Source organism: Sarcophilus harrisii, chromosome 2 (assembly GCF_902635505.1).
Source record: "Sarcophilus harrisii chromosome 2, mSarHar1.11, whole genome shotgun sequence".
NCBI lineage: Eukaryota > Metazoa > Chordata > Mammalia > Dasyuromorphia > Dasyuridae > Sarcophilus > Sarcophilus harrisii.
Genome location: NC_045427.1, coordinates 380,943,940 through 380,960,783, shown reverse-complemented (window position 1 = coordinate 380,960,783; position 16,844 = coordinate 380,943,940). Strand labels below are relative to the sequence as shown.

The following is a 16,844-nucleotide window of genomic DNA, read 5'->3' as shown; positions in this document are numbered from 1 at the left end:
ATTTTTTTATTCTTTATTTATTTGCTTCTCCCCAAAATGGGATGAGTTAGCTACTACAAATATTTTTATCCCCATTTATGGATGGGGAGTCTCAGAGAGGTTAAACCGTTTGTTCAGCTTTCTAAAAGTTGGGTGGTAGACACCTACTAATTGGCGTCTGAGTCCTGATTCAATAGGTTGTCCTTTTGGTTTACAGAGATCATCTGAAGACTCTTGAGAAACACTAGTGAGCATTCCCAGTGCACCAGGAGAAGCCAATGGTTCTAGAGAGAGAGCATTCAATTCCAAGTCTCTTCTGACTCCAAGGCTGCATTGTTTTTACTATATGGCATAAAATCAAGAATGTTTAAAGAAGTTTTCCTATTGACTGTAAACTAGTAATCTAAGAAACTATATTGAGACTATTTTTAAAAGGGAAGGGAGGAGGGAGAAAGTTTTTTAAAGGACAAAGTTGCCTATCTGGTATTTAAAGCCTTTTACAATCTGGTCCTAATCTCACTATCTTTCCAGCCTTGTATATTATTTATAAGCCTTTCCATACTCTATAAGCCAAGAAAAATGGGTTTCCTACTATTCCCCACACCCATGACTCCATTTCCCATTTTTGTTCCTTTACTTACAGTGTATCCCCTCTTTGATTCCACCTCTTGGAATCTCTAATGTCCTTCAAAACTCACCTTCTACAAGAAACTTGTCCTGATTCATCTAGTTGTATGTATTTTCTTGCCAGAAATTACTTTGAATCTAAATACTAATACTAAAATGTGTTTTTTTCCACTGGAATACAAACTCCTTGAACAGATGCTTTATTTAATGTTTGTCTTTGTGTGCTTAGTTTTTAGCACAGCTTGGGTATACACTAAATCCTTAAAAAATATTTATTAATTGACAGTATGCCTGAACCAATTTATAGAGCTGTGTCTTGCACTTTAAGAAGGTAACAACATGTGAAAGAAGATGGTCTGGAAGTACCTTATTTCAAACTATATTCCAAAGCAGTTATTATGAAAATAATCTAGTACTGACTAAGAAAAAGAACGGTGGGTAACTAGAACAAATGAAGTACACAATACACTGTGGTAAATGAGCATAGTAATCTAGTGTTTGATAAAGCCAAAGATCCAGGCTTTAGGGTAATAACTTACATTTGATAAAAACTGCTGGGAAAACTAAAAAGAGTTTGGCAGAAACTAGGGATATATCAACATCTCACATCATATACCAAGAAAAGGTCAAAATGGATAAATCGATTAGATATAAAGGGTGATAACTTTTTTGCTTTATTTTTTTAAATTAAAGCTTTTTATTTTCAAAATATATACATGGATAATTACCCAAAAAAAGATCAAAGAAAAGGGAAAAGGATCTATTTATAGAAAAATACTTATTTCAGATTTTTTTTGAGGCAAAAAATTGGAAATTGAGAGGATGCCCATTAATTGGGGAATGGCTGAACAAGTTTTGGTATTATTGTGATTGAATACAATCCTACTGAATACTGATATAAGAAATGATGAGCAGGCTGATTCAGAAAAACCTTGGAAGACTTGTATGAACTGGGGCAAAGCAAAGTGAGCAGAATCAGAATTATTATGTACACAGTAAAAGTAGTATTGTAAGAATGACAACCATAAAAAACTTCACAACTCTGATCAAGACAATGACCCAAGACAATTCCAAAGGGCCAATGCTACCCATCTGCAGAGACAGAATTGACAAACTCTGGATGTAGATGTACTTTAAAAACCACAAACAACAAGATTCTTTGTATTTCTGGCTTTGTTTTTTCCTTTGCAATATGACTAATATTGAAATGTTTTTCATGATTTCACCTGTATAATTGCTACATTGCTTGCTTTCTCAAAGGGTAAAGGAGGGACAGGAAGGAAGGACAAGTTGGAATTCAAACTTTTTAAAAATCAAAGTTAAAAAATTTTAAACTTGTAATTGGGAAATAGCTAACTATATACATACATATATATATTATATAGATACATATATACATATAAATAAAAGAAGGTAACAACATTCACAGGTTACCTTGTAAAAGGATTCATATTCTACAGCTGGTCAGCATTAGAAAGTATTTTAATAATACTAGAAAGTATTTTAATAAAACAAAGAGCTATATATAGAAATAATAAAAAAATCCCCATTTAAATAATCAAAGAAATCCTACCCATATAAGGTTTGGTGCCAGCAACTGTGGTGATTTTCATTTCCTTCGTCAGCATGGCAGCAATGTTGAAGTCTGTAATGTGGACATGTCCTTTGGAAAATAAAAGAGCCAAAATCAGTGCTCAGGGTTTTTTTGGCCCCTGTGATGTGGATAAATTTCTATTTTAAAACAGTTGCTGCCTAGTTTCTTTAACAACTCTTTCCAACTCAATCATTCTATATATCCATCAAAAACCTATTATCTAACCTAGAAGTGAAAGGTCAAAGTGTCTTGAAACATTTTTATTTCTTTATAATTATATATTAATATCGTATATGAATAACAAATGACAACAATAATAAAGCAAAGACATATGTAACTATAATGCTTTGGCTATGACCAAAGTCACAACCTGAATCACCTCTAATCCTCAACAGTAGATAACAGTAAATGACTTTTCTTCACTTGTCTGGTAACAACCTCACACAATTCAGTTCATTCCATACAATGATCACAGTCTCCTAAGAATAATTCTTCTTCTGATAATGGTTAAATTCAGGGTCTCTGAAAAAAATGTTAGATTGGTCCCTTACATTTCTGTTCTCTTTAATAATCACAGGAAACAGTCTTTTCAAAATATACTGTTACTGGACAGCTATTCACAAACTCTTAATAGATTTATCTTTATTGAGTTTCTTTATGACCTAAAACAATTCTAAAGAGGAAGAAATTTTATATTACCTCCTTCCTAAAGTTTTTTCCATAGATCCTTCAAAAATCCAAAGAAGAAATGCTTCATAATTAGATATTTTAAAATTCCTTTCAGAATTCTATGCTTATCACTGCCTATCTCACTAGTCTATTTGGGTCTCAAATTACAATAACTATATTTTTAAAAATATCTACAGTTTTTGTAAGAAATGCTTTGAAATAGGGGTGTGCACATGATTTCATCTGATAAATATAAGCTTCTTGAGGATAGGAATTCTTTTAGTTTCATCTCAGTATCCCATGGTTTTTAATAGAATACCTGGCACAAACCAGTACTATTTCAAACATTTAATTAGGAGAAACTCTCCACCTTTTGAAGTAATCTACCACATTTTGGAAATTTTAATTGTTAGGAAAAAATATTTTCAATGTTGAGCTGAAATCTGTCTCCCAAGTGACTCCTACTCTGCCTTCTAGGATCAAGAAAAACAAATCTAAATCCTCTTATTCTCTCAATGTCTCTCAGTTAAATAGTTACCTCAACATCTTGGTTGAGTGCTTCTGAATGGATTTTGATTTGTCAATAGTATTCCAAATATGGTCTAACAGAGGCAGAAGACAGCAGGACCCTAACCCCACTCATGTTGGACAAAATTTCTATTGCTGTAATCTAATATTTTGTTGTGGGATTCAGCGTTCCTCAACTGATAGAGTTGACTTTGGAGCCAGAAGACCAGGATTCAAGTTCCCCTTCTGATATATATTATGTTACTCCAAATAAGTCATAGAGCCTTTTAATGAATGGTCCAGGCTCCTCTCTAAGGACATGGCAGACTTGCATTTTGTAGAGGGAGTTCACAAGTTTAGACTCCCACAAAAGGAAGTTAACATGTTTGACTGTACTGCTGACTCATGTTGTGTTGATCTCCACTGGGAAATTCACTAAGACTCCAGGCCATTTTCACATTAATAGGTTTTTAGATATGCTTTCAACATCGTTTTCATGTGCTTTTTTTTGTTTGTTTGTTTTTATTCCAGGGGTAGGGATTTTATACTTTTCTTTATTAAATTTCCCCTTGATCTAGATTATTGGGATCTTTTTAGATTTTATTTTGTCCACCAAAGTGTTAATTACTCCTCCCAGTTTTATTTAAATCTGCAAATTTGGTAAACAGGCTATATACATTTTCATCCCAATCATTGATAAGTGTTGAATAGCCTAAGGCCAAGAACAGATCCTTTGGGCACTCTACTAGAGACTTTAGTCCATTAAACACCAACCCATTAATCAATATTCTTCATATCTGAACAATCACTCTTTGGGAAATGTGTGTGTGTGTGTGTGTGTGTGTGTGTGTGTGTGTGTGTGTGTGAAATGTTATTAAAACATCTGATTGCTTTATTTTACTTTTTTAAAGGTTGGTTTTCAGAAGAAAAAGGGTACTGTGACTAAGAAATGTGTCTTCTTGCATTCTTTTTGTTTTTCTCCTTTTTTTCCCATCTTCACTATAGCTTTTCTTGTCATATTTTGAAGGAATATTTTGGACATGTGGCATAGTGGATTGAAAGCCGGCCTGGGAATCCAGAAGATTTAAGTGCCGCTTCTGACATATGTTGGCTGTGTGACAGAAGGCAAATCACTTAACCACTGGATGCCCCCAGATTATTTTCTAAAACTTTAAACTGATAATCTTTTTTGGGAGAATTTCCTCTCCTGGATTTACCTATATTGATTTTAGAAATCACAGATCTGTACTCCTAAAAGCCCCAAAAGAGAAAGTTTGCCATCAAAGTTGGCCATCCTATTGTAATTGTCCCTGCTCTTCTGCAGTCCATTGTTCTAACAGCTTACAGAGTTAAGCTTGTAGCAACCATAAAGGGAAAAGGTGATATTAAGCTAAAAACTGAGACAGATAAATCTTAGACGCTATTAGATTCATGTTAGGAAGTGTTAACTTATCCAGAAGACCTCAACGTGTTGACATTTTTATTTGTCTGTGTTAGTGACATTTCAATGCTTTGTCCCCAACAGAGGGAAAACAATTAATTGTTTTCCTTTACAGCAGTATAAATTGCACATGTCAAACATTATCTTCTTCTCTCTTTGAGGACTCTGAAGATTCTAGTCCAGGTAAATCTCATTGCCTCTCCCAATTTGGCATTAATGAATGATTTTATTTTGTAAAAACCCCAACAAAAGAACATGTGGTTACATTTTTGAATACGAATAAAGAATGAAGAAATAAGAATAAAACTGAGTTGTAACCAACATCTGAAATGGGCATTGTGCTTTGTTTGAATCATCAGTCAGATAAATTGATCTCTAGGCAGGGGTGTGCTAGTAAATGTTCAGCAACTGGATTCCTAAAAAAAGTATATTCATGTCATACTTTAGATTTAATCTGAATTATTAACATTTTCTCCATTACTTTATTAAGCTTAGACAATCAACAAGACAATAAATCAAATACTGATATATTGATCTTGTTACCTTCCAAGGTATAAATACTCATACTGAAAATGTAACAATGGCCTTCAAGGGCCTTGTTCAGATTTTAAGACTCTTGTAATTTTGTTGTTCAGTCATTGTCTTACTTTGCTATCTGAGAACTTGCCTAGCTAAATTCCAGAAGTGCATCATTAGAGGGTTAACCACTAGGAAATGGATTGCTTTTGTCTCACCAAATACTGGCAATTGAGATATGAAAGGAGTATTTTAACCATTGGTGGAAGGGATACACAGACCAATTATAGAACAAATATTCTGAGCTAGAGTAAAATATTATTTTGTAGTCAATTCTTGTAGTCTCATTCCAGATCCAATGGTCTCAACATTGTTCAGAGGTAGAGAAGACATCAGAGTCAGATTATAGTCCTACTCCATAGGAAAATGGGACCTAAAAGAGTTAAAGGCCTTAGCTAAAGTCCTATTCATTGAGAAAGAAAATGAAATGGTATTACAGAAATATGGCATCACAGAACCTTAGAGCTGAAGGGGTTATTTTATTAGAATGGTTACAGAATGAAAAAAAAAAGGACCAGAAAAAGCATTGAGTTGGCCCAGGTCCCATAATTATTAAGTGGAATCAAGAAGGCTTCAACCTAGGTTTTCTGAATCAAAACATGGTCCTCTTCAATACACCATACAGAACTACTATCCCTTATCTGAGATATTGCATTGCCTCTCAAAGTAAGAGTTATCAGGCATACCTAGGTGGTTCATGGCATAATATAAGTCATGGTAAAATGTGCCATTTAAAAAACTGAATTTTCTATAGCAGGTTTGAATATACATTTGAAAAATTACAAAAAGATCCATTAAAAAAGTACCCTAAAGTGTGTTGTCCGGCATACAGTAGCGTCTTAATAAATATTTATTGGTAGGTTTAGAAAAAGGTAGCTACTTATATTGGTTTTCTAAGATTTTTAGATTATATTATTTAGGCTTTAATTTGTGGATGATGTTTTGCTGATTTACATCAATCCCCAGAACAATAGAGATCCATAATTTTTTGTATTGTCTTTGACTGGACCTCTGCTTTTTTTTTTTAATAGTATTTTATTTTTCCAAATACATATAAAGATAGTTTTCAACACTCATTTTTGTAAGACTTTTTGTTCCAAATTTTTTATGCTTTTAACATGTTAGGGAATATTGAGTAAAGAATGTTTTTTTCCAAGGCTGATCAGTACCTGCTCTGAAACTTAGAGTTTTAGAGAGTTGTGGGGAAGGGAAGCACTGAGAGGTTAAACTATTTGACCAGGATCACACATTTATGTTTCAGACCTAACTGAACTCAGGACTTGCTGACTCTGAAGTGAGCTCTCCATCCCTATGCTATAAGTACCTCTGATCCACAACTCAAAAGAAATCATTCTACACACAAAAAATCAAAAGGATAAAAAAATGTCTATTGTTCAGACTATGACATGCAGCTGGATGGTCAGGCTGTTAAGTGAGAACAACAATACTTATAGCTGGGACAGATGAAGAGGGATAATGAATTGGGCCCAAAATTGAATAGGAGGAAAAGGCAAGCTGTATTTTTTTTGGGAAACTACATAGTGCTTTTATTAATTCCAAACAACTTCCTAACGCAAAACTCCTCTTTTCTGATGATACCAGATGGTGATAAATGCTGAGACAATGCAGTCTCTTAGGGAGGTATAGGGGTACCACATGTAAGTTGCAGCATATTTCCATTGGCCACTCACATGCAAGAAGCGGTATAAGGGATGGCATCAAGGAAATACATGGTTGGAAAGGGCTGTTCGAGGGGCAAGAGTGAGGAATCATATAGAGCTTGAATTGTCTGCACTGGTATCCACAAAACAGGAAGGCAAGAAGGAAGGGTTCCATTCATTGGTAGATTCCATGAAGAATCCATGGAAGAACATAAATACAACTTGCATCGGATTGAGGAGGTAGGTAAACTTGTGATCTCAGTGCAGATTTAGAGCTTGAAGATTCCTTAGAGGTCTTCTAGTCCAGCCCCTTCATTTTATAGAAAAGGAACTGAAGCCCAGAGAGTTTAAATGATTTCCCCCAAATCACCCAAGTAGAACATGGTAAACTTGATTTCCAGTCATACTGTGCTATGTAGCTCTTCATTGCAACACACTCCAAAGCCATAACTTGGATAAAACTCCAAAAGATTTTTTTTTGCCCATGGGTTAGCCCCTCTGTGCTATTATTCTGATGAAGATATCTGAGAACCAATCTGGAATGCACACTTCTCTATCTTTCATATCTCTGGCTTATTTGGGTGAATTCAGGAGGTTGGGTAACGGGGCAAGGTAAATCAGGAAGGAGGGAGGGCACTGTGATATCAAATAGACTGAACTGCTCTGGATGAGACTTGGCTGGAGAATGAGCATAGAGATAGAATCAGAAGAAAAACAAGGTGAGAAGGTTATAGCAATTGCATATTATACTTATTTAAAAATAAATACTTTATACCACTAACAAATCCTTTTGAGATCATAGATTTGAGTTAGAAGGGATCTTCCTTAGAAACTATGGAATCCAAAATCTTCATTTTTACAAATAAGAAAACCGAGACAGATAGACTTATCATTACCTATAGTAATTATAGAAAGGGGGATTTGAAGCCAGGACTTCTTGACTTGAAGTCCAGTACCTTGCCACTCTGTCATGCTGCCCCTTGCCTTTATGTTAGAGGTAACTTCAACATTTCAAAATGTTCAAATGCTCACTGAGGACTCTCTCAATAATCCCACTTTCCTGGGCTCGTGTAGGGGCATGGATGCCATTCTAAGTGGCAGTCTTGTTTTCAGCCTTAGTGTCAAGCATGGTTTAACAGAAAATGTTCAATGTCACCTGTTCTACGGCTCTGCCATCTGCACTGTTAGAACAGCATGAAAAATCTATCAGGACACATCTATCAGCCACCTACCGAGGGACCGCCAAGTGTGTGGCAGTGTGAGGCAAAGGGGGAGTGGGAAAAGCAGTGAGCCGAGAGGTGAAGCCCAGATTTTTGCACTGACTTTGCCAATTAATATTTACGGGGTTATGAACAAGTCAATTCTTCTCTCTGAGCCTCAGTTTCTTTCTCTGTAAAATGTACTTGATGGTTTTTACAATTTGGAATTTACAATTCCTCTCAGTGTTGAGAGCACTGGATTTGTCAGTCTGGCAAACGGACAAATCACTGAATCTTCTCTGGATCTCAGTTTTCTCATCTACAAACTAGGACTAAAAAGTCCTTCATATGGTAGTAATGAGGATCAAATGAGGTAATAAATCTCATTTATGAAGACACATTAAACAATATAAAGGATATGGAGATAAAGGGTATGTTGTGATTATTTATGCATTTTTATTTGGCTATGAATTTGCCTTGAGTTCTCAGAGTTCAATGGGAAAAGCCAAAAAACCTCAGATTTTTATTCTGGCTTTGCCATTTACTATCTGTGTTACCTAAGAAATCATTTCTCCTTTTTGGTTCCAGTCTCCTCATCTTTAAAATGAGGTGGTGAGAGTAGACCAATCAATCAATCATTACACATTCATTGGATCCCACGTAAATCCCATGTAATAGGCACTATGCTAGGAAGTGGGAATACAGTGACAAAAAAAATAATAGTTCATGCCCACAGGAATTTTCTGTTATGAGGGGGAGAGACAATAAATAATTACTTAAAATGTATTTTACATATAAAAACATTTACTTGTTTTCCCTTTTGTTTTGAGGCACTTGGGATTAAGTGACTTGCCCAGGGTCACACAGCTAGGAAATGTTAAGTGTCTGAGATCAGATTTGAACTCAGGTCCTCCTGACTTCAGGGCTGGTGCTCTACCCACTGTGCCACCTAGCTGCCCCTAAAATATATTTACAAAATAAGTACAATATGGTTTGGAGAAAGAGGCATTAGCTGCTAGAAAGACCTGAAGACAACCTCTTGGGTCCCTTGTAGCTCCATCCTATGATCAATTATTGGCTTAATAGCTATGAAAGATATAGGGAATAGAGAATAGGAATTAATCTGCACTGATTTTGATCTCCCCAAACATCCATCCATCTATCTATTTATCCATCCATCTATCTATCCATCCATCTATCTATACATATATACATTCTATATACAAAAATGCATTATATATATGTTTATACTAATATATATATTTCAGTTACATGCTTTTATAATAAAAATATTATTTAAGAGAATATATTCTGTCATTTATCCTTTTTTCTATAAAAGCAAAGCACAGGATGTACAAGAACATAGCCTCCTGAAAGGAGAGGGAAGACCTATCTCTCTGAAAATAAAGTCTATATTTAGATCCTTTCTCAGTCCATTGCTTGGCTCATGTTTGAAACTTTTCTTGCTCAGTAGAACATGCTAGAGTTGTTTGCCTCAGTCTCATGAAGAACAATAACCACTAGAGACAGACTTTGGCCTTCCTATGCACTAGGTAGATTGAAAATGTATTTTCCCATTTAAAGCTGGGAAAAATTTTTTTACAGCCAGTATGTCAGATAAAGACCTCATTTCTAAAATATATAGAGAACTGACTCAAATTGATAAGAATACAAGTCATTTCCTAACTGATAAATGGTCAAAGAATATGAACAGACAATTTTCAGATGAAGAAACTAAAGCCATTTTTAGTCATATGAAAAAAATGCTAAAATCATTGGAGAAATGCAAATTAAGATATCTCTGAGGTACCATCTCACACTCACACCTCTCAGATAATGACAAATGTGGAGGGGATATAGGAAAACGAATACATTGTTGGTGGAGTTGTGAAATGATCCAACCATTTTAGAAAGCAATGAAACTACCAAAGACACCATAAAAGAGGGAAAAGAACCCACTTGTGCAAAAATGTTTATAGCAGCCCTTTTTGTAGTGGCAGAGAGCTGGAAACTGAATATATACCCCTCAGTTTGAGAATGGCTGAATAAGTGATGGTATATGAATGTAATGGAATATTATTGTTCTGTAAGAAATGATGAACAGGCTGATTTTAGAAAATCTTGGAAAGACTTACATGAACTGATACTAAGTGAAGTGAGCAGAACCAAAAGAACATTGTACACAGCAACAAAATGATTATATGATGATCAACTGTGATGGATTTGACTCTTTTGAATAATGAAGTGATTCAAGGCAACTCCAATATCTTGGGACTGAAAATGCCAATCATATCCAAAGAGCACTATGGAGACTGAATGTGGATTGAAGTACAGAATTTTCATGTTTTTGTTTGTTTTTTTTCCTTTTGGTCTGATTTTTCTTGCACAATATGACAAATAAGGAAATGTATTTAAAAGAATTACACATATTTAACCTATATCAGATTGCTTGCTGTCTTGGGGAGGGGAAGGAAGGGTGGGAAGAACAAAAATTTAGAACATGAAATTTAAAAAAAATGAATGCTGAAAACTAATTTTACTTGTATTTGGAAAAATAAAATACTATTGAATGCCCCCCAAAAATTTGAAAAGGGAGAGTAAATGACAAGCAAGCAAACAAAAAACTAAAAAAAAATTTTATTTTCCAGAAGTACCATGAACTGATTAGAACTGAATGGATTTCCCAGTGTAACTAGATAGCAGATAGAAGACTCTGGGATCATACCTTGGACAACTGCAAGAATTAACCAAACAATTCATGGGCAATCACAGCCTTCATGGAGTCTTTCCTGATGTGAAACTGGCTTGGATACAACCAAAGAATGTAAGAAAAAACAGAAGATTGAACGTTCCTTCCCAAGGTGGGAGGACCACCATGCATAATTCAACTCTGTCAGAATAGACATTAATGTGCCACTGCTGGTGTTTGGGGAAAAAGGAAATAGCTGAACTTGTAAAAAGGTGCTTAGTTTGTCCCATCAGCCTTTCTCTTACTAGCCCATCACAAGAACAGTCAAGAAGCCTACAGAGTTGAGAGATAATAGGAAAAACTGTAAGAATTATAGTAAGGAAAAAAAAATCAAGAAATATATGAGTCTCCAAACTCAATATTTGACATGATCCTGAGTGAAAAATAAATTGTTGCTAATATTTTCACAAATGAAGACCAAATGGCCACTATTTGGGGAGGCAGTGGAGTTTAGCAGCAAAACAATTGAACTGGAAATTAAGAACCATGGATCAAGTCCCAGCTCTGCCATTTTTAAACTGTGTGACCTTGGACAAGTCAGTCAATATTTCTGTGTCTCAGTTTCCATATATATAGAGTAGGACTAATGATTTCTGTCCACATTATTGGGCTGTTGTAAGAAGTCAATGAGATAACCTATTTTATTTGTGAAGTTACTTCCAAAACTATAAAGGGATATGCTAATATAAGGAATGTAACGATTCCTCTGGGGGGGGGGGGAGACCCACCAGCCCTGCCACCATCTATCTTGACTGCTCCTGTCCAAGAGCCATATGCTATTCTCTCCTCTCTGCCTTTATCAGTATCCCTGCTTCCATCTGTCCCACAGCCACTATCCAGGCAAGCAACTTTTGGGGAGGTGAGACTTGGCAATTGCCTCTTTGGGCACTGCAACCCCCATCTCCTCAGCAGTCACAGCTACTGAAGACCTAGAAAAGAAAGTTCTTGATGCCTCGTAAAATGGTTTAATATTAAAAATAGGAAGAAAAGAGACGAGCTTTTATTAAGCATCTATTATGTGCCAGGAGCTGTGCTAAGACCTTTATGAGTATTATCTCATTTGATCTTCACAACAACCCTATAAGGTAGGGACTATTATTATCCCCACTTTACAGTTAAGGAAACTGAGGCAAACAGAAATTAAATGACTTGCGGAGGGATACACATCTAGTAAGTGTTTGAAACTGGATTTACTGGGATGGTTTTTAATCAATAGAAATGAAGTTAAAGAAGATAATTCCCTTGTCTTGCCCCTTACATCCTAAGAACCTCTGGGAACTTTCCATCCATTTTCTCCCTCTTTTAAAAGTAAGCTCTTCAAGAGCAGAGGATGTATCCCTTATACTTAGCACATAGTAATCAATTAATAAATGCTTTTTCATTCATTCTTTCATTATGATTAGAGGGTGTATTCCTATCTTGCTGTGAGGCTGCACAGTGTTAAAATCAGGACAGTTTGGTAGATAGGGCTGGGTTTGAAGTCAAGAAGAGCTGAGTTCAAATCCCTACCTCATAGACTTATTAGTTGTGTCTCTGGGTAAGCCAATTTAAGTTCTCCAGGTTTAAATTTTCTTATTTATAAAATGAGGAAATTGGACTTAATGAATCTGATGCCTCTTCCAGATCTAAATCTATGATCTTATAGTTCATTTGTCCCAGAATGTAAGGGAATCCTCTTGTCTTTGCCAGAATGTGAATAAGAAATCTAAAAGTTTTTTTTTCAGTTAAAACACCTTTATGCTAATTCTACCCATTGCCCAGAAGCATATATTTCATAATTTATTAGCATTAGAAGTAGGGGAGTGGAGGGAGATAAAAAAGGAAGTGAAAGAGGAGAGAGAGAAAATCAATTTGGAAATTGGAAAAAAAATACCCAACCCTTTTAAAAGAGGACATAAATAAATGATTATTCAGTGCTTTGAAATTAGAGGTCATATTAAAAACTGATACTCAGCTCCCTAGGCTCAGGTGTTATCTGGCAAATCCAGTTTAAAACTCAGATAAATAAATAAAAGAACAATTTATCTCCCTTTGAAGTTTCATCCCTATTACTAAATCCCATTATAAATTCTAAATGATTAAGGAAATTTGGAGATTTCAAACTCCTTCATTTAGTGACCTTGTAATTATTGCTAGAATATTTTACTGCATATACAGCCCCCGGGAGCATGCACACACAGGTGGGCTCTAGGCTACAAAACATCCAAGTTTGAAAAATTGATAGATCAGAAATTATCATAAAAGGTCCAAGAGAACTATTATGAAGATATCTAATCATAATTTCATGACTTGTTAAATTACTAACATGTATTTAAGGAAATGTATTTAAGATAAAAATTCATCACTACAACTTTTCCAAAGCATCCTATTAAGAGAAGTGTAATGTTTTGGGAAGAGGATTATAACTTGAAGCAGAACACCTGGGTTGTAATCCCAGTTCTGCTAAATTATCTGTGGGACTTTGGACAAGTTGCCTTGGGTCTCAGTTTCCTCATCTGGAGGAATGGACTGAATTAATATTAAGATCTCTGATCTAAGTCTATTGGATAAAAAAGTCACTTTTATATGTGTAAATTCCCTTATATGTGTATAATCTTTATATTAATTTTTTTTAAAAAAAGCATTTCTTTCTAGTCCACTTATGTGTGCCCAGGATACTACTCACCATGTTCATCAAGTAAAATGTTGTCGGGCTTCATATCCCTAGAACAGAAAAGAGAAAATTTCATTAAAAAAAAAAACAAACAAAACCTCCCAAAACATTAGAAACCAAGGTCTCTCATGGTGTATTGTAAGTACAAGAACCTAAAAGTTCATGGGAGCATTACTGTGTTCTGAAGGAGAAGTGTTGACAATGAATGAATTCTTGTCCTCTTCCCCTCTCCCCATACCTTCCATGCAACTCACTGATCCTCAAAAAAAGCCCAAAACAAAACAAAAAAACCCCAAACTTCAAACTTAGTCAACTTTATTAGGATTTCAGCAGCTTGAGACCAAGGAGAGAGTATATTTCTTTAATTTGCTTTTCTGTACCCCAACAGAGTGCCATGTACTAGTGTCTGCTTAATAAATACTATTCCACTTAAGGTAGAAAATGAGATTTGGGGCTATTTCTCTCAGCCAATGTCTTAGTCTAAGCACTCCTGTGAGATTTCAATCCACAGAAGGGAACATGTATCTAATTCATATCTAATGAAGGAAATGTTTCATCCAAAGGGAAAAAATAAAAACTTTATTAACTTTAAAGTTCTCATGAAACTTGTGATTAAAAAAAAATATCCCTCCATCAGCAAATAGATTTGCCTCTTTTCATCAGCCCTTACTTCTACACCCTTAGACTTTTCACTTTCCAAGTCTCACCATCCATGAAGCCCTTTAACTCAAATGCACAGAAGCCATTATTACACAAACCGTTTTGAAACAAGGTACATTAAAATTGTATTTATGTTGCTGGAATAAAGCTGCTTTGTGCTTCCTGAGCAATCACAGAACAAGGCATTTGGGATTTTCTTTTTCCAGAATACACAGATTATAACAGATATCCTGGTCCTTACATAAAATGTATTCTGGAAAAAGAAACCTCCAAAGAATTAACATTTTATTTAGGGTGGTTCTTTACTAGATAGCCAAATAAATGTAGAAAATATTTCTGCAGAGTTGTTTCACTTCTTAAGGAGTGCCAAAAAATCATGGAAGTTCTCATAGAGAGAAACTGAATAACAAGACATAAGGAAGTAAAATTGCCCTAATCCTGTCAAAGACAGAAGACAGGGATGAGATCTGCATGTTGGCATATAAGTCTAGAGTGATTTTTTCTTTCTCTTGCCCATGAGAGACTTCCTGGCTGTCATGCTGAGAGCAGAGATCTGGCTGCTTCTGCAATCAGGCTGAGCCTCTAAGACTCAGGACTCTAGTACATCATGGGAAGAACTGGAGTACCCCATGGCCTCCACTGGAGCTAGGGTAGCTGATTCTCTTAGAGATAAGCAGGTATGTTGCCTTTTGCTTTGGGGACTGCCCCGTTGTAGCAGTCACAAGTTGCCACAACCTGAGACTTTTTCTGCCAGTGATTAAGACCAGAATCTGTGGTACAGGGTGATAAACACAGTGGGAGAAAAAATAGCAAAAGTGAGTCTAGGATAGTTGAGATGAGCTGCTTTTGAAAATCCATCAGCTGGTAACATGTAAAAGCTTGTTCTCTCCCACATACTTCTCTTATTTTAACCTTTAGTATAGTAAACCTGAGATGGGTTCTTTGGTAACCTTTTCTTTAATCCTTACCATGATCTATAGGAATTGATATATGATATAAAAAATGGTGGTTTAAACCTATTGCCCAGGTACCTCAAAGATAAGAAAAGCTAAGCAAGGGGAAGTTTGGGGACAGAGAGGTAGAAGAGTCTCACATCTGCTTAACATTTCCCATTTAATTTTGAATTATGTAAATGTAAATTATTGTTATTATTTCATAGAATATAACAGAATTCCATAGAATGTTGAGAAGGATTGTTTCATTTAAAAAGGTTCATTCCAATAATTAGCACATTTCTTGATATATAGCAAGTGACTAATAAACATTTGTGAATTGATTATTGATTGATTTTTATTATGTTCAAAAAATGATGTAGCCACAGAATAATGAATATTTGTGCCATTGAATGTGATTAGTAATTTGCTGAAGGAGAGTCTAGATGTGGGAGGGACCAGAACCATAAATTTCCTTTTTTCAGTATTTTCAGCACTATATTGTATTGTATCCTAGCTTAAATTCCAAATCTGATTAGTGCCCTCCTTGAATGGCTCAGTAGTTGTTGTATGTAGAGTGGAGAGATGGGGGTAGGGGATGGGGACAAAGGCTGGGATTTAATAGGACAATATTCTAAGCACTTCAAGACCTAGTTACTACTGCTGGCTACTTTGCAACCTTTGGGAAACTCTACTTGATATGTGCCAGTGAGGAATTGAAGTGACCTCCTGGCCTAGAAGGTCAAGAAGAGTGCTATATGATGTACAAATGAGATATTACTGCCTCTCACTGGATATTTAATAAAATGTCATACTGCCTTTCTGTACACTTAAGGAAGGCAGTACATGAATTGTATGTGAATTTTGAATGTCAAATAGATGTATTGCTAGCTGGATTACAAATCTCATTTTTGCAGATTCAAATCAACTTTTTCAGGACACCAAGATAGATCATAATATGGTTTAAAACTGTGATTAGTAGAACTTCCTTATTATTTGAGTCTTGAATATCTGTGGATTCAAAGCCCACTCTCGGGCAAACTGCTTAACCTCTCTGGATCTCGGCATCTTCATTTATAAAATGAGGGGATGATTTCTAATGGCCTTTGAGGTCCCTTAGAGTTCTAGACCAATGATTTTTCATTTCACAACCTAAAGACTTACTATCTGTGAGATCCTGGACAAATAACTTAACTCTTCTGGGCTTCAGTTTCCTCATCTGTAAAAGGAGGGGGTTAGACTAGAAGACCTGCTGAGGTCCATTCCAGTTATTTGTCCTTCCTTTAATAATTAGATGAGAAAAAGATATATATTCAGGAGAATAGCAAGTAATAACAATTTAGCTAGAGAATGAGGTTGGAACTAAATTGTGGAAGGCCTTGAATGCTAGGTTAGGTAGGTAATTGATGTAGAAAGTGGGGAGCCACTGAAAGCCTTTTAGTGAGGAAGTAACATGATTGTCTGACAGGGTTATAAAGGCTGGATTCATGCAGGGAAAACCTGGAAGCAAAGAGATTGGTTAGGAAGCCATTGTGAGAGTCCAGACAATTTAGAAATAATAAAGCCTTGAAGTAGAGTAAAGGAAATACAAATGGAG

The 16,844-nt window shown here is 35.5% G+C and overlaps 1 protein-coding gene across 2 annotated transcripts in view; it reads right to left on the bottom strand.

Moving 5' to 3' along the window:
* Positions 1–16,844, bottom strand: part of STK32A (serine/threonine kinase 32A) — a 144,940-nt gene that overhangs the window by 38,798 nt on the left and 89,298 nt on the right. For both annotated transcript variants that reach the window (XM_031953490.1, XM_031953491.1), the window contains exons 6-7: positions 13,668–13,705; positions 2,180–2,269 (exon numbers count right to left, since the gene is read on the bottom strand). In XM_031953490.1, coding sequence (XP_031809350.1) covers positions 2,180–2,269; positions 13,668–13,705 — 128 coding nt within the window. The remainder of the gene's footprint in view (positions 1–2,179; positions 2,270–13,667; positions 13,706–16,844) is intronic.